Raw genomic sequence first — 22,497 nt, 5'->3', positions numbered from 1 at the left:
CCTATATTTTTTTATTCTATGCTACCTATAGAATTTTAGTTTATTGGATTACTTGGACAGACCTGGGAATGCCTTTATGATTTATTTTACATCAAAGCCTCTACGTGCATCGAGACTGTTTTGCAATACAGGAGTGAAAGGAGTACGTGTGCGTTTTTTTCGGTAAGTGTTGTTGAAGTCATGCTAGATGCAAAATCTGCTGTACAATATTTTTTGTTACAACAAATGGACGTGTTGAGCAACAGCGTCGCCTTCTACGAAAGTTATATTTATTTTATTATACACACTCATTTTTTGCTTTGTTCATTTTCTGCGACAAAAGGTGTGGTTCGATTCCCGAAATACAACCATATTTGCAACATAGTGTAATGATATCGAACAAAAAAAGTCTAATGTTGTAAGTTAATCGAATTTTAAGTCTGGGCAGGGTCGTTTAAAAATGAATTGTATTTAATATATTAATATCCAGCGGCATAAATGATTTTTAGTAGCACGTTGTGGTAAACAAACTGTTCACATCTCTCATGTAGTTAAACGTAAGTTATGAAAAATTAAAACAGAAAAAAATGTCACGAATTTACATGTGCAGCATGATTAGTTCTGCGGTTGGTTATGAAAAATACATGTTTGGTTATTATACGTTGGTCATGAATGTGCACAAAATGTCGAGTATTATTTTGCAAGTTAGATAGACATAAACATTTGGAAAACATTTTTTGACCTGTTACCGCCATCTGAAGAAGATCCTAATTTGACGAGCAACAATAATGACATGCTCACATGTATTTCAATATCCTCAAAAATATGAGTTTTTACCGGCTTTGATAGCTTCATCACTCCATCACAAAGTTTCTCGACGCCTTCACTTTCGATCTCACACTTCCACAGAATAAGTTCTTCGAAGTTGGGAAGGCAAGGGGCCAGCTGCTCCTGTGTTGCCTATCTTATTATCGGAGAGGTCGAGTCTCTTCAGCTGGTTTTTATAAAACGAAAAAGATCACATTGATTGCAGCAAGAAAAGCTATTTAGAAAACATAAAAAGCGTACAATAACATTCATTCATGAGGGATCTACTCTTTGCAAGAGAGAAAGTTAAATTGTGGTCAATGTATAAGTTTTTACCGGCTTTGTTAGGATTTTCTCTCCATCGAAGAGTTTCTTGATGCCTTCATTTCCGAAACAACACTCATTCAGAACAAGCTCTTCCATGTTAGAAAGACAAGGAGCCAGTGAAGTTGCTTCCATGTTACCGATTTTGTTGCCGGAGAGGTCGAGTTTCTTTAACTAGTTTTATTGCAATAAAAAAACATCACATTTACCGTCGGGAAAATTTAGGTCAATAAAAATAGACAGCACAACTTTGGATTACGACTTGTTGTAAATGTTACTAAAATTACCTAGAATCATTTATCTGTTATGAGTGCAAAATAAAGTGTATCATATTGGTGAAAAAAATCTAAATAATTTTATCGTTTGTTTTATTATTATTATTATGTCACACAGGTGAGGATTAATTGCAATGAAAGAATTAATTGATATCTGTTTTTTTGTGTGCATACTGCCTCTTGCTATTGGTCGATTATGAAAAACAATTTGACAAATCGTCAAAAGCTATTTCGGTAATATCAAACAACAGCAGTACACGCTACATAGTACAAACAAATTGCCGGAAGCTATTGGGCAACATGAGTTTGCTTTAATGTCTTGCATTATTTATTACCAAAGAATAAGGGCCAAAGCGCTTGTTAAAGCAAAACATGCCACTGCAGCGATGTAAGTCGCGTTGGGCGTTGTGGGCCGAGCTCGGGTTCCGACTTCAAAACAGGCTAGATTCAGGTCTGACTTTACACAGATTTTTATGTGACAAAAAAGAGTTAGAAGCGCGTTTTGGTTTCTTACTTTCGGGTTCGACAAGTTCGTTTTCAACTCTAGTCAGAATGAATATTTGCTAGCTTTAGGTTAAAAAACTATTTTGCAAGTTTTTGCAGTGTGTTGTTTGTCATGAAGTGAAAACGGCTTGAACTTGCGTAAAAAATAAACTTTACGTCGAACCTTGTACACGCGTTGAGCCCTGTTATAGCAACACTCCAGTAAAACAAGTACGCCCTCAACACTTGAGTCACTTTGTGTTATTGTACGTCATGCTACCGATGCACATGACGTTATAGCACATTGGATCAAGTTGGACTACAACTTCTTGGTCTCTTGCGTCATTAGTGATGATGGTGTACCAACATTGTCACTTTCTGTATACCCATGCTAATCAAATAGTTTCCTATTATTATAGGGGGTATACATGGTCGGAAATAATTGGACTGAAGTCATGTGAAGTTTTTTGACTTCTTGCCTTATTGGGGATTTTGGGCCTCGTGACGTTTATAGTGATATAGAATAGCTGTGGTGCTGTAGGCGAACGTTGAAGTTCCGCAGTTGTGCCTTTTATTATATTAGTACAAATTGACGTTATCAAAACATGTTGATCAATTGGCGGCAAATAATTAACAATGAGCAGATAGAATCCCAAAAAAATATTTGGAAATATTTCTCAGTAATCTAAAGTGCTGATTACAAATCACAGCATTACCGATGTCTCTTTGTGTTGAATCACGAAGGAAAGACCCTCAAAGTCAGCTGGAAGGAGAGATGATCTACTAAGGTCTAGCTCATCAGGAAGTAGGGAGGCCACAGATGAAGCAGTTTCCAGGTCATTTGACTCATGAGCCCAGCTGCAATCTCGTAAGATTTCTTCTTTACTGAGCTTTGGTTTATGCTGGATAAACTTTATAAGCAAAGATTTCTTCTCCTTCCAATCCTTAGGAGAACTCTCAGGAACAAGAGTCTCGAGTTGATGGAAAACTGAAGGATCGCAAATCCCGAAAACAAATTTAGAAACTACTTCCCATCTGTCGTCTACAAAATGTTTGAGGATTTCCTCAAACTCGTCTAGAGAGATGATCATCATCAGGTAGAAAGCCACAAAAAACTCCTGCCAAATGAGATGAGAAAAATATCGAACTTTGTGACCATCCAATATCGTCAGCTTGAGATTCCCGTGCTTTGTGACTGACGTGTTTGTAAATGCATCGGCTGTAGATTCCTTGATGCCTGCTTTCACGAATGCCATTGCTTTGAATACGATCTCCATGTTTAGAAATGCATCATAGGCCAACTTCGCCAGTTTGTCCAACTCACCTTCTTGGCCCCTTAAATGATTGGTTGTGAGATATTGGCCACAAGTGAAAGCAAGGACTCGAGTGAGTGAAACAAACTGAATATCTCCATTGTAATTTACCAAGTAAACAAGTGTCAAAATAAAATTGACAGGAACGTAGCAGTATGCAAATGCATTGCGGTTTTGCTCAAGTTGTTGGTGTACATCTTCGTATTTGTCTCCACATATCTGACGTCCAAGTTCATCTTGTGATGTTGGAGTCAATCCAAGTATTTGAACAATAAACCTTGGTCTATATGAAGGATGGAGTTTGTATAGTTGAGCAGGACGTGACGTAAAAATCTTCCGAGCACGTGGAAGCAAGTTTCCTCCCACTAAATGCTTCAGGTAGTTTTCCGCTTTAGATTTGAAATGTGGTAGGGGCTGGGGAACTTCTGTGGAAAAAGATTTAAAACGTGCCTCGTCAAAACCGTCAAAAATCATCACAACGTTTGGATCATTGCAAACGGCTTTGAGAATGCCTTTTTCTTGTTTTAAAGTATATTCTTGTTCTATCGCCATAGTGAAGAGAAGAAACTGAAGGAGTGTCATCTCTCTTGTGAAGTCGATGTGCCTAATCACAATGTAAAAGAAGAAGGAAGTCTCTCCGAACAACTCTCCCCTTAGACCTTGCCTGGCCCACGTTTTTGCTGAGGTCGTCTTTCCTATTCCAGCTTGTCCAACCACACCGACCACGTTTCCATGTTTTTCCGCGTAATCGTGTTTTGCCTTTTCTTCATTCCGGTAGAATTTTGTTTCCGCTTCTTTTTCTGCTGTATCTTTTGCCTCATCAAACATTTCTTCATAGGTTATGTCACCTGTTGGTATGTTGTAAACGTTGACAAGTTCCTTTCTGTGGCAATAATGCCCCTCTGCTTGAAACTCGTCGTTAATTAGTTGTGGTTTGCTGACTATGGCAAGGTTGACTGGTGTTATTTTCCGTTTGGCAACATCTGCTAGAGACGATTCTGCACCAGCGATGGCTTCCACATGTTTTTTAAGCAACGATATTAGATCTTCAACAAACTGAACATCTTCATGTGTTTCGTTTGTTTCCTTTGTTGTTACATCCACTATAACTGGCCCTTGTGTCCAGATATGTGTGTCACCATGCCAATTTAAATTCGTGGCCTTTGGAGGCAATATGGTACTTTGTGATCCTTTGGCCAATGTAGGTTCGGGTTTAGCATCATTTGGTCCTTGGGTCAAGCCGGGTTGGGGATCAGCATTATCTGGTGCTTGTATCAACCTGGATGTGGGTTTGGCATCACCTTGTCCCTGTGGCAAGCCAGGTTGGGGTTTAACATCACCTTGTCCTTGTGGCAAGCCAGGTTGGGGTTTAGCATCATTTGGTCTTTGCGTCAAGCCGGATTGGGGTTCAGCATTATCTGGTCCTTGTATTAACTTGGATGTGGGTTTGGCATCACCTTGTCCTTGTAACAAACCTGATTGGGGTCCAGCATCATTTGGTTGGTGGATCAAACCGGGTTGGGGTTTAGCATAATCTGGTCCTTGTATCAAACTGGATGTGGGTTTGGCATCACCTTGTCCCTGTGGCAAACCAGGTTGGGATTTAACATCACCTTTTCCTTGTGACAAGCCGGGTTGTTCAGCATTATTTGGTCCTTGGAACAAGTTGGATTGGGATTCAGCGTTGCTTAATCTTCGGTACAAGCTTGGTTGGATTTCAGGTCTTCGGGACTTGTTGGACTTGGCTACTTGTTCCTCCCTTTTTCGGGATGAATGTTTTTTAGATGCGTTATTGCCCATTATTTGATTTTTGTTAATTGTTTCAGGAGTTTTGTCTTCATGTTAACTGATATGTAACACTTACACGGTTTCTTTTTCGTCCGTTTGCTTGTTGACTTCAAAAACAATTGACAGATACAACATTGGCCAGATAATTAAAATTTGATTACAACAATATAGCCCTATATCTAAAAAAGAAATAATTGCCGAACAAAAACAAAAACAAACTAAACCTGACAAAGTGAAACACATGTTTGATAAAACACTCAAAAAAATGTGGATGCGTAGTACAATCCGCGTCGTTAAACAAAACACATCTCGAAAGCATATATCATTTAATAATGTTCAGTCTACCCAAACACAACAAATTATCAACCACGCAGTAAACCTCGTATTAGAATGGTGACGAGATTCAAAGTTGCTACAGTATCATAAAATCGTAAAAAAATTTCCTTAGTCTAAAAAAGCAACATGTTCAGATAGACTAAATAATTGTTTTTGAAAATAGTCATTAAAATACATTGTACGTTACGAAATAAATTAACCTAAAACGTGTGAAAATCAACTAAGACCATAGTTATCCTTGTTTTAAGTCAGCATCTAAACTTGCTACAAAAAAATGTCAAAACTATGAATTCAGTTTTTCTATTACATGTTTAACTCACATACATCGTAATGATCTAGTTTTGATGCGAGGACGCAACGTTGTAAACTGTCTGTTCCATGGCAATTTAGTTTTAGATTTTTACACGTTGCTGTAACAATCCGCATAGCAGACATGTACAGCAACGTAAATTATCTTTGTTTACAGCATAAAAACTGAGTAATTCTTTTCTGCAAAATCAAACAATGTTTGACCCCGATCCAGTAAACATGAAATCATATTATGTCCCAATAATGAAGTTTTTACTTTCGTACCCAAAATGTTAAAATTCTGTAATGCACATAACAATCTAGTAAAACTATTGGGCAGATCATAACTTGCACTTCCGACAGGTAAAAGTCTGTCAACAAATGTACGTAGTTAAAAATTTTTGATGTAATGTAGACTGTACAACGTCATTAATATAAACACTACGTTAATTTTACTGAAGGTTCATACTGGTAACAATCAACCCAACTACATTTTTATGTACAGTCTACTGCATGATGCAACTTTTTATTATTGCTGTAATTATTAACCAAAATAGATCGTAACTTTTCAATTATGCAACTTTTTGTATTAAATTTTTCAATACCCCACTTTAATTTCCCTGATCCAACACAATGTGTCGGTATTGGAGCATTTCCTTTTCGGGCTTTGTCACATCAAGAAGTGACATACTGCTAGGTCCCACCAGAGCTTAACTTTGAGAAAGCCAATGACGGTCTGCAAATAGAAAATAAGGCTTCTGTGATTTTTTCAATTTGTCAAATCAACATAGGATTGTTCCAAAATTTAATCACACAAACAGGATCAGTAAATTCAAAAACAGCCACGTACTATTCACGTTAATCAGTTCGACATGATTGGTGATGACATTTAACTCACAAAAAATAGATAGCGGTCACCACAAGCGTCAACTGTCACTAACTATGTGTCACGCTATGTTGTTATCTGCACGCAAGTATTGTTGTAAACTGACAACAATTATAAAAGGTCGAAATCAATTAAACGACCTGTACATAAAATGCACTAACTAAATTTGTTTTTCACCAATAAATTCGGTCAAATCAGGCTAATTTGTTATAACGTCACTCGTATTCCACGCTTTCGACCAGTAAACGTAAGTTTTAACACCAGGACACAACAAATACTTTAAAAAAAGCAAATTATTCGACCAAATACACTGATACGGAAATACACATACATAACTAGCATGAATTGGACATCGCTGTTTCGCTCAACATAAGTATTCACTCAATCTTGGGCCGATTTTAACAAGGGTGAGAACATTTAAAACGCATCGAAGTTGTGGTTGCATCGCATTTGCAGTTTTTGAAGTAAATTTTAGATGTGGACCTACGCAATCAAATCTTAATTGATCTTTAAACAAATTGCGTTCTACAGCTAATATCAAGCAATCTCTTTCAAAATAACTGCAAACGCAAGTTAATTTCTCGCGTCATCCCAGGTTGCTGTGCAACGCCTTTATCTCTGCGGGTTTTATGGACGCTCAGAGTGAACGTCAGAGACCTATACTGGCCTTAGCACTTACTGAGGGACAGCTGGAGAAAAAATGGGAAATTAACAAGTGGCCGTCATTTGTCGGGGCTTGTTGCGCTTTAATGCAGGTAGTAATTGACTTTTCCTCGGGCGCAGCGAACCAGAACCTGCGTGCAACAAACGCAGGGAGTTACCAAATAATGTCAGGGCCCAGGTTTTTTTTTAAGGTTTGGTTTGAGTGACCGTCAAGTAGTTTTAAGAGACCGCAAGTGTTTCATTTAAATACCAAAAACTGTAGGACCGTTTCGGTCCCCCAAAACACCTTAAAAAAACACTGTCAGGGCCTACAAAATTTAAAGGTTTAAGAGGTGTACAACAATGTCAAGAGATGGGTTTAGACGCTTGCAAATTATACAATGAATAAAGAAGCGTACAAATGTGAATGTGTGTGCGTCGAACTCTGTAAAAAGCGAAGTCCTGGAAATTGTAACATTTCGCTAAAACAGATAGTCAAATCACTTGCCTTTATTGTTCATGTCCTCTACAATCTAGAGTTTGACCTCTGTGTATTTTTTCGTATTTTTTCTCGTACGCCGCTGGATGTCGCACCAGAGCACAGGCTGTTAATTTCTTGATATCTTGCAACAGACGAGAAAATTGTAGTCTGCACACAAATAAAACATAATTTTTGACGTCCTCATCACTAAATCATAAAAGATCACGCAACCACAAAGGACTGAAAATTGTGTCATTGAACTTATTTCAATAATATAGAAAAAAACGTCAGTGAACCAGTGCAACTCTTTAAATCAAATCCTAATGTAGGCAGTTAAACGATGACGTGGGCAATGTCAATAACCGCACACAACTAGGCATAATGCCATATTTGCGTAACTTCCACGCAAAGTAACAATGCACAGCATGTGTGGTTAGAAATAGGAGTTGTACTTTGTTTGCGAACTGGTATATTTTATAAAAATATCTTCACGACTTTTTATCTAAAAAAACCTAGTGAGCAGCTCATAAAACATGGCAATGTACATTTTTGTGATTACAGTTGATATTTCAGCACGTTTGCTCAACAAGAAACTATTTCACGAGGCTTAAATGGCGACCAGGTGTTTTTGTAAGAATTAAACTCATAAATTAAGAGAGCGAAGTCTAAAATCGAGAGAAACAAACTTATTGTCTACCTTGGATGGCTCTGGTAGTCACGCTGGTCGGAAACACAAAATTGACTTTGGCTCCTACTTTGTGGACGTTGATTTCACTAAACCGAATGTATTTCAGATTGCACCAGGATTAGTTGCAAATTCATTATGATAAACGTTTTGCAAGTGGACCACTTCAATGTCCTGGTCGCACCAATGTTATGTCTATCACAGAACTTAAACGAATCCCTGAACATTTAATCACGTTTTTGTAATGGCGTTAATATGAGGCGGCAATAAAATTGCTAACGAACCGGAGCTTTGCTTACCCTATATTGCCGTATATTGCCAATACTGTAAACGGATTTTTCTAACTACTTTAGGATGAAAAAAAAATTTGAGGAAACCAACCATTAGCCCATGGAACGTGCAGGTAACAAGTGATATGTTTGACTGGGCGGTGTGCGTTACAAAATCCGTTTTCGGCAATAAATTTGTGTTGTGTAACCTAATCACAAGACCTACTAAATCAAGTCATAAATGGATATTCTAACTTATATGAAATCTACGGATTGAATTAGCTTTGCAAATTTCTTTGTTGACCGTTTTGGCGCAGGTTAAAAAAGACTGCGATATGGTGGTGAGGGAAAAAGCTAATCTCTGCAAATAAGCAACACAAAAGCTCACCGCATTTCTTCTTGACCAAGAGAAACTGGACCATGGAGTGGTAGATGGGCGGATCAAGTCTTGCTGTCGTGCATGGTCAGCGCAGGTAATGTCCTGTCAGCAAATATATGTGCTTAGAGTTAAACCTTGTCGATTTTTTTTGATTTTAGAAATTTGTGTTTTATGCAGAAATTTGTGTTTATCTTTATGTAGATTGTTAGTGATATTTATTTTTGAATGGTTGTTTGTTTTGTCGTAATCAGCTATATCTTTCGGTCACATTGTACGAATGTTGTAACAACGTTATCATGCAGCTTGTAACAAAAAATAGTTTGTTTCGGCCCTTGCATGGTTTGGAGTTGTGAAGGTCTGCAATACACGATACTATATGTAATTAGAAGTTCACCACAATGTAACATGGTGGACCGCCGACCAACCGATCGAGACATACTGTCTGACCACAAGAGACGTGGAACGGAGAGTTTAGATTGAAACTGAATAAATTACAACTAAAATTCGTTTCGATAATAGTGCCACATCACCACAAACAAGGAGAATCTTTAGCCACATGCATCATGGGTATTTTTGATTTCACGATCAGCCACTGAACCTTCGGGTTTACAAACGTCAGTTTAGTACTCGCCTCATCACAGGTTGCTCTGCAACCCTGTTTATCTCTGCGGGTTTCACAACTTGGTACAGATTCAAAAAAATCATGCTTTTAAAGCATTTTTAATCTTAACACAAAATTTAACAGCATATCATAATGCAAAAACAAAAAATACAAACCAACAAAATTTTCTACCAAAGTGCTTATGGTAGCATTTCAGAATATGCCACAATGACCCAATTTCCCCGACATGAATTGTAACCAACAACATAACCCGGAATTAAACAAAGACCAGGAATCAACGCCACTCTACTTGTGTGATATCTAGCAGCGTGCTTTGCCTCGGGTACACCCGTTTGTAACCTTTCCGCGTGCGTTTTGTTTCATCTCCGCGTGCGTGTTGCTTTTACATTTTAACTTCGTGTCGCCCTTTTTTACCTTTGTGCGTCACCCAGTTGCGTGCCTTCTACCTCAACACTTTGTCCTTCACCCAACACGGTGCGTCTGCATTCGAGTGCTTTGCTTCCGGCCTTCGTCTCATCTCGATGCTGCATACCATCAGATGTCACACCAGAGCAAACAGTTGCCGGTAAATTTCGAGATCGTCAAGCCAAAGAAAATAGTGTTTGTTGCTGAATGCACCACTGCAACTTACTCTGTTTGAAAAATAGAGCAACAGTGTGTAAGTCAGTTAACTATAGTCCGACATGGTGGACAACCGAACAAATACCTGGGACTGACATACTCACTAAAGAGGATGTCAAAATAAGTAACCCTGCCTAACATAGGATATCAGGTTGTTAACACAAATATTTTTAGCGACAACTCGTACCAACGACTTTTGCAATAATATCTCTTGCGACCTTTGGGTTAACTTCCTCTCGCAACAACAAGTTGCTGCAAAATTTGAAACCGATGCGATGACCAAATCAGCGTATTGCAAATCAAATTTTTCTCGTTATCACGCCCGTTTATAACAACAGTATGCTACAGTTACCGTTCATATGTCCAAAAGTTGACTGTAATGAACTGTTCCCAAGAGATAAACTTGGTCAGGTTACAAGATTATAGTGCGTTCTATATTCGGGCAACTTTTTAAGACCAACGGGTTGATACGCTTGCATTATATGCAATAAAAAAATAATAAATGTTACGGTCTATTTGTGTACGTCAATGAGTCGAACTCTGTTAAAGAGCTAAGTTGCCGAGCTAGAAATGTGGCCATTCGCGAAAACAGACCTATTTGTCAATTTAATTAAGAAATTGCAATCTCTTCGCTCACCTTTATCGTTCTTGTTCCCTGCCCCCGAGAGCTCGATCCTTGACTGTACATAAAATTCTTGACATCGGGCAGCAGCCAAGATAATTGTAGTCTGCACAAAAAACATGTCCCCTGCTTCACAAAATCATAATAGACCGCAAACCACAAAAGACTTTTGCAAACATAGAAAAAAAAAGAATCGCCAACGAACCGGTGAAAGTTAGTAATTCAATCGAAACTCAACATAACGCCTTGTCACGCAATTTACCCCGCAAATTACCTCTACACAGCATTGACAAAAAGCGTTATCGGCTACCAATATTTGTCTCTTATCATAACGACGTTGCCCCACAGCTTCGCAAAACTTGTACTATGAGCCTTTGAGCTAGTTATGTGGAGCAAAGTTGCCTTTAGTTGGTTCATGACCCTAATCAGTGAGAAAGGTCATTGGAAAACTACATTTTTACGCAAACGTTTTTAAATTTAACTTTAACAAACTACTTACTTTGATCTATAAAAACCTTTTAAGCAGCATGCTTTTTTGTGTCGATTTTATTAAACAAGGAATTTCAGGACTGAGCAAAAACTCAAAATCACACACAAAGGCTAGTACCTCTGCCAGTCATGAAGTGAAGATAGACAAGTTATTGGAAATGGATACATTCCAAACAATGACAAATTAATACTTTCATTTGAGATTATGTTTTTGAATAAGCTTGAATTGGCGCAATAGATTCTGGTCTTACAACAGTTAACCGCACAAATCAAGAGTGCAAAGTTCAAAATCGTGTGAAACAAACTGTTTGCTCACTGATTACGTTGAATGGCACTGCCAGTCACGCTTATCGGAAAATACAGTTTGCTTTGGTTCCAACCTTGTCAACGTTGATTTCACAAAACCGAAAGATTTCACAAAACAACGATTTATCGTCAATTCAGCATGATTTCCGTTTTGCAAATACAACACTTTAGTTAAAACGTCCAACCACACAGCTAGAATTACGCCGAGATCACACGTTTTCAGAGTGATTCGGTTTGTGATTTGTATTTGAACATTCGAGACTTAAAATAAGCAAATGGTCCAAGTCTCGATTAGTATTGATTTTTGTAACAATAATATGCCCGTCTAGATCAATGCTGTGCTGACCGGAGCACATAAGTGAGTCCCTACCCAACAAATAATAAAACTGGTAACAAAAATATCAAATATCTATTCAGTAACTTGTCAAGTTGAAACAATAAACTCCGTTTACGATCCATATTCTAACAATATGATCGGTTTAAAACTAACAAAAAAATTGCATCGCACGCGATCGACCGTTCTGTAATAATTACATAATGAAAAAATATGCAAATTATGATCATTTTTTACTACTTTAAAGAGAAAAAAATCAGCCTGCAAAGCAGACCTGATCGTTTTACGGCTTGCGCATCCTTCACGGCCGTGTAGTTAAATCTCTCTTTCTCGTTAAACCTCATGCGTGAACTGCTTTTATACTTACTGGCATAAAGTATCGCAAATGGTTTTGTGGCTACGACACAACAATGAATTACTGTACTACATTGCCCTTATGGCGTAACAGATCATTTGTAGCTTATTGCGCCATGCAATTAAATGGAGGAGGCTGGTCAGCTGATATTTCTTTCTAAAGTGTAAGATTAACAGCTTTTTAGATCTTGGTGCGCTAGAACAGCGGCTCCCAAACTGGGGTCCGCGGTCCTTTAGGGGTCCGTGAGGCAATTTTGGGGGGACCGCGAAGCGGTTGAAGTATTTCTATAATCTTATTTGGCGTCAGTTTGTGCCACTAAATAAGTTTAAATCAAAGTAGAATTGAGAATCGACTGTCTCCATTGCTAAACAATTGCCTTTATTTAATGAATTCTATCAAAAAATGCAATTGTTCGGGCAGAGTCGTAATGTTTTTCCTGTTTGTGATGTCACTTGCTGTCTTTGGATAATTGTTATGCGCAATTTTGCATAACTAGCTGAAATCCTGCAATCTACTTTCGTTTGTGTGAAATACACATTTAGGCTTAAGGACCGCGAGCCCTCGAAATAATGGCGAAGGGACCGTTTTGAAGAATAATATGAAAAAGTTTGGGAACCACTGCGCTAGAAGCTGAAGTCGATTGTGAACGCAATAAATTAAAGTCCGTAAAATTTCACCACAAGAAAATTCCCCCCATATGAAAATAAACGTCCAATTGTAATTCCAAATAATACTGGGCTGTAAATTCAACAATCCGAATAGAGACTTTAGTAGGTTTCAACACCCAGCAAACAAGACACGCAAACCTACACGTAATTATAAAAATCTACACGTAATTATCAAATTAAAAGTCACTGTCTTAGTTTGCCCACCTGTAACAAAATGCTTCGTTCTCGTTCTCAGCATGTACTGCTACGTTACCTGCTGGGGTCTCACCTCGACGTCGTTTGTCACAAGGTGGCCCACCAGAACAAGTATTGACAGTTCTCGAAGTTCTCAAGATCTTTAATTGGGGTCTGCAAAAAAGAAAAATTAAGTGACGTCTTCTCGCTTTATCAAGTTTGCTGTAGCACACTAAAGCCTGTTTTACCAGCGTAACAGTGAAAAGAAAAGAAAATGGTTGGTGACAGATACCGTGAATAGAAAATTGCGATACACTTACTAAGTATGATTTTGTTTTGAAAGCTTTGCAAGCAAAAAAACCCACACAAGTGGACTAAACAACGTAGTTTGCACTATAGTTTTGCACTATATATTTCAAATTTTAACCGGTTATAGACCTTAGTTGGTTAAGAAACATGAGTTTGAAATAAGGAATCTGCAAATCTGATTTTGTCCACCACATAGCATCAAAAGTTTATTTATATATATTCTATAAAATGACTTCATCATTATCACAGATTTATGTTTGACAGTTAAACGTGTGATGATGTAGCACATTTTAGGTCGGTATGTAATGTTGTGCGAATAATGTGGCCCGTTGGACAGTAAAATACTTTAAATACAACGTGACCGTCATTGTCGTGCCAAATTGTGTGTAACACTGTGCTTAGCACCGTGGGAGGTGTGGCGTGTGAAGTTTTTAAGCTAATGAGAAAACTGCATATGTTATCTACAGACCATGTTTGCTAAAACACGTTGTCGACTATGAGCAAAATTGCTACCTTTCCACAATGACAATCCAAACAGTTTCGCGACAACTCATACCAACGACCATTGCAACAATTTCTCAGGCGACCTTTTGATTACCTTCGTATTGCAAAAACATATTGCTGCAAACTCCAATGCAATGCAATGACGCAACTGACTCTTTTATGCAGGTTAAAGGTTAAAACGTGTTGAAACATCGCGCGACGTTTCAATGTTGCTTTGTAGTTGATCTTAACAACTACAAATTTAACAGCATGGGGCAAAAACACAACGAAATACACACAATGTTACCACGAAACACCTGTGTTACAATATTGGATGCTTCATGTTATACTGAGGTTTCGCTCAATGGTAGTGAGAGGAAAACGAGTTTGTGCCTAACGACTCAGGCGGGAATGAGGTCATGTCAATTTAGCAACCGCTATTTTACTCTCAGTAGAGACACTACAGTGGTTCCCAACCGGGGTGCCAATTGAAATGGTCAATGGTGCCGCGAGATATTAATATTGCAATACTGCGGCCCATTATTTAATATAACTTTAACCCGTTAAGTGCGGAAGTTATTTATTTCTAACCGAGTTTCAGTGTGTATTAAGTTTCGCGTCTCGCAGTTATTCTCGGCTCCTTATTTCATACAGTTATTAGAAATACAGAAACCTCAAAAAATTGATTTAGTTTTGCCAGGGTGTCACAAACTATTTATGTCTTTAATAGAGTGCCGCAAGGTCAAAAAGGTAGGGAACCACTGCCACTATTGTGGTAAGTCTATCAAATTACCTACTAATTTCCAACAGTTATATCGTTGAAACAACTTATCACTATGGAAAGAACGTTAGGCGCTTTGGGGTAAAAGCGGTTGGCAGTTTAAGAGAAGATATAGTTTGTTATCCCTTTTCTAATCAACAAATTCGTTTTAAGTGAACACTTTGAGGTAAAGATTTTTTGCTCGATTGTATTTTTGCTTGACACGAAACACGAGAAAGCTGTAAAATATTTTCTCTTCAAGCAGCGACACTTCAAGGTGACTTTCAAATTTTGAATTGTTAAGCTAAACAGTTTTCTGTATTTAAACAGTTTCAAGCGTGCAAGAAGTGATAATAACACACAAACAATTCGGCAGTTTGTGCAGAAAATTATAAGGTTTCATAAGGTTTGTACTGAACACTGGTTAACTTCAGGCACAATTGTAAAACTTTATAAACCGGACAAACTAAGCGCTTGCTGCGCAAAAAAAACTCTTAGAAATTAGGTTTTAACCTTGTCAAATAGGTACGTTGCAACAACGAGAATTTGCACTGGTATGTGTGTTGACTAGTGGCCACCCAACAGATTGGGTTTTTATGTACAGATACATTGAGAATTGCATTGAGTAATGACTCGCCTATTTTGTTGAATAGTACACTGGTTTGTCAGATTTGTGTACAATACAAGTTTGCCCAATTAAGTCGTTGCCTTTCGAGGAAACATACAATTGCATCAAAGCAATGACTACATCACTTCGCTTACCTTTATCAAAATATTTCGTTGCTGTTCTCTGCATTCGAGCACACTCGGCCTGTATATTTGTACGCCGCTGATTGTCACAGAACAACGCTGTAAAATTCTTGTTATCGTCCAACCAACAAGAAAATTGTAGTCTGTACAAAACACTTAGTATAACTACATTTACTAAAAGACTGATTGTCACAAATTTATTTACATTGTATATGTGCCATTGTGCAAACTAATAGTGCATGGGTTACAGTGCAAGTGGCTGATAGCAGCATGTCTATGACTCCCAGCGTCTTTCCTGAAGCACACGTTGTGTTCTGCGCCTTACAGTTTTTGACTTGTTTTTGCGGAGCCAGTCATTCTTTTTTCGAAACTGTACTGTGTGGACCTACGCTTTATTAAAAGAAAATATTTGCTTTGAAACTGACTGACAGCTTCTGGGTATCAGTCGAAAAGCTCAAAGGGTTAGGTTTTTAATATTTGCGTGCAAGACCGTATTATAAACGCGACACTGACACATTACATTTTAATCTTCTTCATGCGGAAAAACGTTTTAGTCGTTATAAAAAATGTTAGAAAATGAACTAAATAATTTCACAAATGCAGAAAAACGAATGACAGAAATGTAAGCGTAACGGCGCGATCCCGCGGTCAAGCTGAATCTAATAAAACGCAGCTAAACAAGCTAGTAGGCGATGTTAATGTCTGTGCGCAGCGAGTCACAAATGTCGTGTCACGTAACGAATCCCGCAAACTAACTTTGTTAATTGTTTTCAAACAACGTTCTTGGGTCATAATGTTCGTCTATTATCATAAGGACGTCGCTCTACAGCGTTGCACACTGTGTATCTTTGAACTTCAACAGTAAGTAACAGTAAGCAATGTCAAGGGGAGGCACAAAGCGATCTTAACTTTTAATGCCGAGGAAAGTTTGCGGACATGTCCGGTGTTATAAAAGCGGTAGTCTATTAACATTAAAATGTGTAGCTCATTGCCTGCCATACCATGTAAGAATCACTTTTCGACTATTTGCAAGTTACATTATGATATCGGGGACCAACAACTCAGCAACCAAATTGTCAGTTAATCCGCCAATGACTAAACTATGCAATCTCACGGCCATGATTTGCCTTGTTTCAACCCATGTTGGACGAAACAGGATTGGTATGTCTGATTTTCCTTCACATAAGTTTATTTAGTTTTATATCAGGTATTGGAAACCAGTACGCTATATCCAAAAAATAATGATTTGCGGTGTATTGCGTGTAAACAGACAAAGATATTAAAGTAACAATCATAAGTTCGCTTACTTTTATTTAAAAACTTTGTTCTCGTTTTCAGCAATCGAGTGCTCCGAACTGGGTCAGTGTCTCACTTCGAAGTCGTTTGCCGCCAGGTTTCTGACCAGAGCAAGACTATATTACGCACCAAGTGAGTGCCGACATTGGGGTCTGCAAGAAAAATAAACTTAACGTAGCTTAGCTTTACTAATAGTACTAGTGCCCAATAAAACATGGTTGAAATACCAATTTATGTGTGCCAGCGTGGTGATTATGTAAAGGGGAATTTTCAATCACGTTGGTCTGCTTTTTTTCAATGATTTGGGTATTATGAGCTTTGCAGGTAAAAAGCACAGCAGTTGACTGAAGAAATGTGGTGGGTGGATGGTTTTGTAGATCGATAAAAGGTTAAAGTGTTTTTGTGCAGATGGCACATTGCCTCAACCAGCATAAGATAAGAGGATCTGTTCAGTAATCAATGAAGGGATTTCGAAGTTAAAAGCACTTGCGTACATTTTGGGGATCATAGAACAAAACATATTTGTGTTTTTAACATTTTGTGTTTGTTTACGTCATTACAATTTGATAGTCTCTACGTCAGAATAATGTTCTAATTGTAAAACAAACGGAATAAAGAAGGAAAGATGCAAGCAACACCATCATCATGTGATCCGTAGGAACAAATAGGATCCTCACCTCTAGTTTCAAACAACAACAGTCAGTGTAAAATAAATGCGTTAAATGCAAATCGTCACGAAATTATTTTTGTCTAAAAAGACGTTGCAAGGTGACATTCAACATCGCGTCAAGTGTGTAACAGTGTGTAGCATGTTAAATTATCAAGCTATCTAGCTAACTGTATTTGTTATCAGCGGACAATGTTTACGAAAACACTCACGACCCAGATTATCTTGATTACTCAGGAATATCGCTACCTTTCTCACGATTACAAAGCGCATGTTTGGTTTAGTGACATCTTGTACCAACGACCTTGGCAACAATTTCGCTAGAGACCGTTGTTAATTTCGCATCTAGGTTAAAGGTTAAAAAAGTGTTGTATCATCACATGGCGTTTGAAATCTTGCTTCTTAGTTGAGCTGAACAATTACAGAAGCTAACTGAATATCATGAGGCAGAAACACAGCAAAATGCACATAAAGTTACTATGAAAGTGCACGTTTTTCAATGTTAGAAAATGGCCCCTGAGCCTTTGGTTCCCACATCCAAGCAGCGCGGGGCAAACAGGTTTGTGTCGAACAATGCGTGTGATAGCTTAAATCCATTTCAGAAATACAACCATGAGCTGATAGGTTATGCGTGTAACAAGTGAAACGGTTGCCTAGGCGAGATCGTTGCAAAATCAGTTTCAAGCGTGCAGCAAATACGCGGTGGGATACCAAGATATTCCATCAAAAACTATGAATTCAAAGCGTAAAAAATATTTCTAGCAAATCGTTGTTGGTGAAAGTAACGCACTTTACGTTTTTAGCGTTCTAAGATTACACAACTCCGTCAAAGAGGTACGTTGCGGAAATAGAAATGTTTATTTTTATTTTGTATTTTTGTATTTTTATTTTTGTTCTTTGTTTTCAGCATAATCGACAGTATGCATGGTTCATTAAAGGTTTAATGTACTACAATTTCAGATAAGAAACGATTTTGTGCGTTATTACTTGTTATATTTTTTTGCAAAGTTTAAGATTGAAATTCTTTTCTTCGTTCGTAATTTTTTTTTTGGTTTGTCTTAATTTTATTGTTAACATTTAGAGTTCTGATGCTAGTTGTTTCTTGCCTATTGTTTTCAATTCTAAACAATAGATTTTTGTGTGGTTAATATCTTAAGTTTTAAGGCTTGCTTTTAAGTTGTGTGGTTTCATTTGTTTAATAAAAGTTTGTGTTTCGATTTTGTCTGTATCATAACCTTGTTTTCTACAAACGCATGCAGCTGTAAAACCATGTGTAAAGTTACGCTGCTTAAGCTAACTGTCAATAGATACGTTGTCCTTACCTTAGTCTGTTAACTTCCATTCAACCCAGTGTGTCTGTAGTCCAATGTGTAGGCTTTTTGTCCGACCTACATTACATCTGAAAGTTGTTTGCCGCTAGGTGTCTCATCATAGCGAAGAACTGTTTTAAATTCTATTCAAGAGATCGCCAAATAGGACGCCTTAAAAAAGATAAAAATTAAGTACTTGTTTTGATCAGTTCCCTTTTTACCATCATAAAAGCAACGAAACAGATTAAAAAATTTTTTTGACTAAATTAAATAACACACGTACCACACTTGTTCTTGTCCGATCCGTTTTACCTCAACTAGATGCACAAGTGAAAGGCAGATAAGAACTTATCGTCGCATCAATGGTTGTTGGACGAGTTTAAAATTAGCAAAATACTTAATTAATTGCACGAGATCACTACACTGTGCTCAGCAAACTTACCTGCCTTCAGCAAAATTACGTTTTTTTCTGCAAAACTGTATCGTAAATATCAAATTGCAGTTAAATTTGCATCACCTAAAAATATGCAGCAGAATATAATTAATTGCATTGCCTATAAACAAACACAGCTCGTTTATTTCAGGGAACTATAAAACCGGGTGTTGACTATTTTGGTAAAGAAATAAAACGGAATAGACTAACATTGCAATCATCTTGTAGGATATTAAGCCAGAAAATTAATTATCACCCAAGCTTACCACCCTTCTTCTTGACCAACACTGGACCATAGCAGAGCAGAAGGGCCGATCTGTATTTTTTTTCGTATTTGGGTAAGCGAAGGTATAATGTCCTGTCAACAAACATTTGTGGTTAGAAAATCAAATGGTTTCGTAATTCAAGTGGCGCGCTGCTGATCCAAGCGGTAAATTTTTGACCTTATCCGGTCTAGGATTTGGACCAATTAGGAGTCTCGTAGAAATTTCTTTACTGCATATTATTTGCCATTGACAGCATAGGTTTTTGGGGGACTGGTTCACTACCAAATGTGTTCTATTAGGCAAGCTGATTATACATGCCTAAAATCAGATTGCAGATTCAGCAGTTTGTACAAATTCTAGTGTCAGTGAACTTTGTGATGTATATATATATATATATATAGGTTATATTCTGCCTGTTCGCAGAACACATTTCACGAGCAATATTTCCCAACGAATTATGTCTTTTTTCTAAGTCATTGATATTAAATCACCTCACGTCGACTAGTTCTGCTACAGAAAACCAGCGAAAACGCACATTTGTTTGGCAGAAATGTGACCATTAGGGCTGTCGTACTAAAATAATACACAAATAGTTTGCCATTATACATAAAACTTGAACAAGTCTAAATATTATTTTAGTTATGGTGCAGAACATTGTTTAGACGTGAATAAATCTGACCGGCACACACATCTTCAAACACTGATTTCCTTCTGGTCGAACAGCCCAACTTTAGGTGTAAAAATATCCGCCAAATCAGAGTAAAATCAAAAATATTTGCTTCCTATTTAATATCTATTACTGTCTCTAATTTTCAAACAATAAGGTAAAAAATAAAATTGTTTTTATTTTTCAGAGCAAGCATCAACATGTGGCAGCCCAACTTGGTTGATTATTATTCATGCACATGTTTACAGCTGAAAACAATAATATTTAGGACAAGTGGACACATTTAACAAAGAATCACATACCCCTGTGGAAAGTGGAAAATTCAACATAACTTACTTTGCATCTTTTCTTCTTCGCGGTTCCATCTCTCAACCAAGTTCAAGGTTTTTCATTGGATTTTAAGCACTTAAAGCCAAATTTATAACAAACTGAGAACCGCGATTCTGTTTCTCTCGTTATGACTGGTTGCTGAGCAACGCCCTTTTTTCTCGAAATTTGTAGAAATTCAAAAACGGATATTGTTTGAGCCGCATACCTGTGCTACGCAACTGTTTTAATCAAGCTTTTAAAAGATCCCCTTTGCCCTTTATGATGTTGTAAAACCTACTCAATGACGATTTTCAATAGAGTTCTCAATAGAATAAAAGCCCATAAACTAGTTTAAGTAATGCTTGGGGGACTAAAAATGAGTGACCTTTACCAAAACTATGTTACAATCAGTATTCAGGTTTTTTTGCATTTTTTACGTTACACTTCCAAACATAAAGAAATTTATCGATTTTACTCATGCGATACCGTCAATGTTTCAAACTTACAAAACAAATAAAGACTGTGTTAGTTTTGAAACAGATGTACCAACGCTGCTTCTTTGGTGAGTGACAAATTTTAAGGACTTGTAAGGTAGACGTACCATCTACCATATAGTGCTAATGCCACATGGGAATTAGGCAGCCCAATAATAGCAAAATTACCCTCCAATCATTTTAGCGACCTAAATCGTACCAGCACCACATCAAAGCAAGACTTAAACTTAATAGTCATGTTTGTAATTTATTTTTTAACTCATGTTCATTCACACGTCTTAGAATGTGCATTCTATTATATTAAGCTGAATTTAAATTAAGCAAATAACCGATGGTCTTTGGTTTACAAGAATTTGTATAACGCACTGTTGTGTGGAAGTCTGTTGTAATATTTTTGGTTTAACGCCCAACGTGTTTCAACGTCCAAAGCAACACGGTTTTACGACTGTTGCAAGCAGCCTTTTTCTCACTTTCAAGTATCAGTGATAATGCTTAAACATCCATTATACTTTGATGAATCAGTAAAACGTGATTCTCTAGCGTTGAGTGAATAAACGACTTTTACCATCTGCATTAGCAGCAACACGTTTTTGCAAATTTATTCCAAAGGTTGTTGGTGCAAGTTACAAGTTGTTGCGAAATTGTTTGTCCTGTTATCGCCACGAGATTGCTGCATTACCTCGTTATCTCGGCATCCGGATAATAAGTGCGTGCGCAAACATTGAAGTTCGAAATTTGACCTTGCAAGTTTTGGTAATTGCGTTCAGAAATGTTATCAGCGAACCATGTTTGCAATAGTTCTTATTACTCAAACGCTGTGGTAGATAAGCCACCTTCACTGGATGACACAACAAATATTTTCGCAACAACTTGTGACTTGTACCAATGACCTTTGGACTATTCTTGCAGCGAAAACAAGCTGCTGCGAACTTGTGCACGAATGAGATCAAAGTCTATTAACAATCGGCAGAAATCATGCATGAGTTCATCGTTTTGTGTTTAAAATTATGGTTTGTTCTCGTTATTTTTTAAGTTGGTTTTATGACGAAACATGTTGGGAATACGCTGGGAGCAGTGTCGGTGTATCGCTGTCGCACGTTGCTGACTACAATAGTAGAAACAAGACATCCGTCCTAGAACGCATCTGTTCCAAAATAACAACGTAAAGTCAACGTAAAGCGTTTTGTCTTTGGGATATGCGGCTTGTCTCAAAACACATTGTTAGAGCAGTCATTCTTACTTTATTAACAGCATTATCTCCGGAAGCTTTAGCTTTTGTTTTGAGTAAAAGCCAAATAATTTTCTCGAAAACTTGCTGTCACCTCTTACACATCTTGGTTTGCTCATTGTTCCCCGTCGTGACTTTGCCAATAGCGAATATCCTGTGTTTACACTGTCGAGATAATCCATGTGCATTAAAATGTTCGTTGTCTGCTCTGTGCACAACTAAAGAGCCCCCACCACCGAAAGCCTCCGGAAAAACGTTTCTTAAGGCTCCATGAAATTGAAAAGTCATTGCACCGACACATGATTGGTTCGCACCGGAAATGGCCTTTCCCACAATAAATGACAAAAACAATGAACAAAATGAACTACGGCGAAAACTTCACGATACGTTTCGATATGC

The 22,497-nt window shown here is 37.6% G+C and overlaps 1 protein-coding gene across 1 annotated transcript; it reads right to left on the bottom strand.

Annotated features, from left to right (window-relative positions):
- Window positions 1-2,572: 2,572 nt before the first annotated feature.
- Window positions 2,573-4,981, bottom strand: LOC145223739 (protein NLRC5-like). The gene has a single exon (XM_080090130.1). It carries the CDS (start codon window positions 4,979-4,981, stop codon window positions 2,573-2,575), a length of 2,409 nt encoding a protein of 802 aa, XP_079946256.1.
- Window positions 4,982-22,497: the final 17,516 nt, after the last annotated feature.

The sequence above is a fragment of the Phallusia mammillata genome, chromosome 4 (genome assembly GCF_965637545.1).
Source record: "Phallusia mammillata chromosome 4, kaPhaMamm4.hap1.1, whole genome shotgun sequence".
NCBI classification, from domain to species: Eukaryota; Metazoa; Chordata; class Ascidiacea; order Phlebobranchia; family Ascidiidae; genus Phallusia; species Phallusia mammillata.
The sequence above is the reverse complement of the archived record's forward strand: the minus strand, read 5'-3'. Positions and strand labels throughout refer to the sequence as shown.

Coding starts and splice junctions, on each gene's coding strand:
- LOC145223739 (XM_080090130.1), bottom strand. CDS start 4,981: ATGGGCAATAACGCATCTAAAAAACATTCATCCCGAAAAAGGGAGGAA.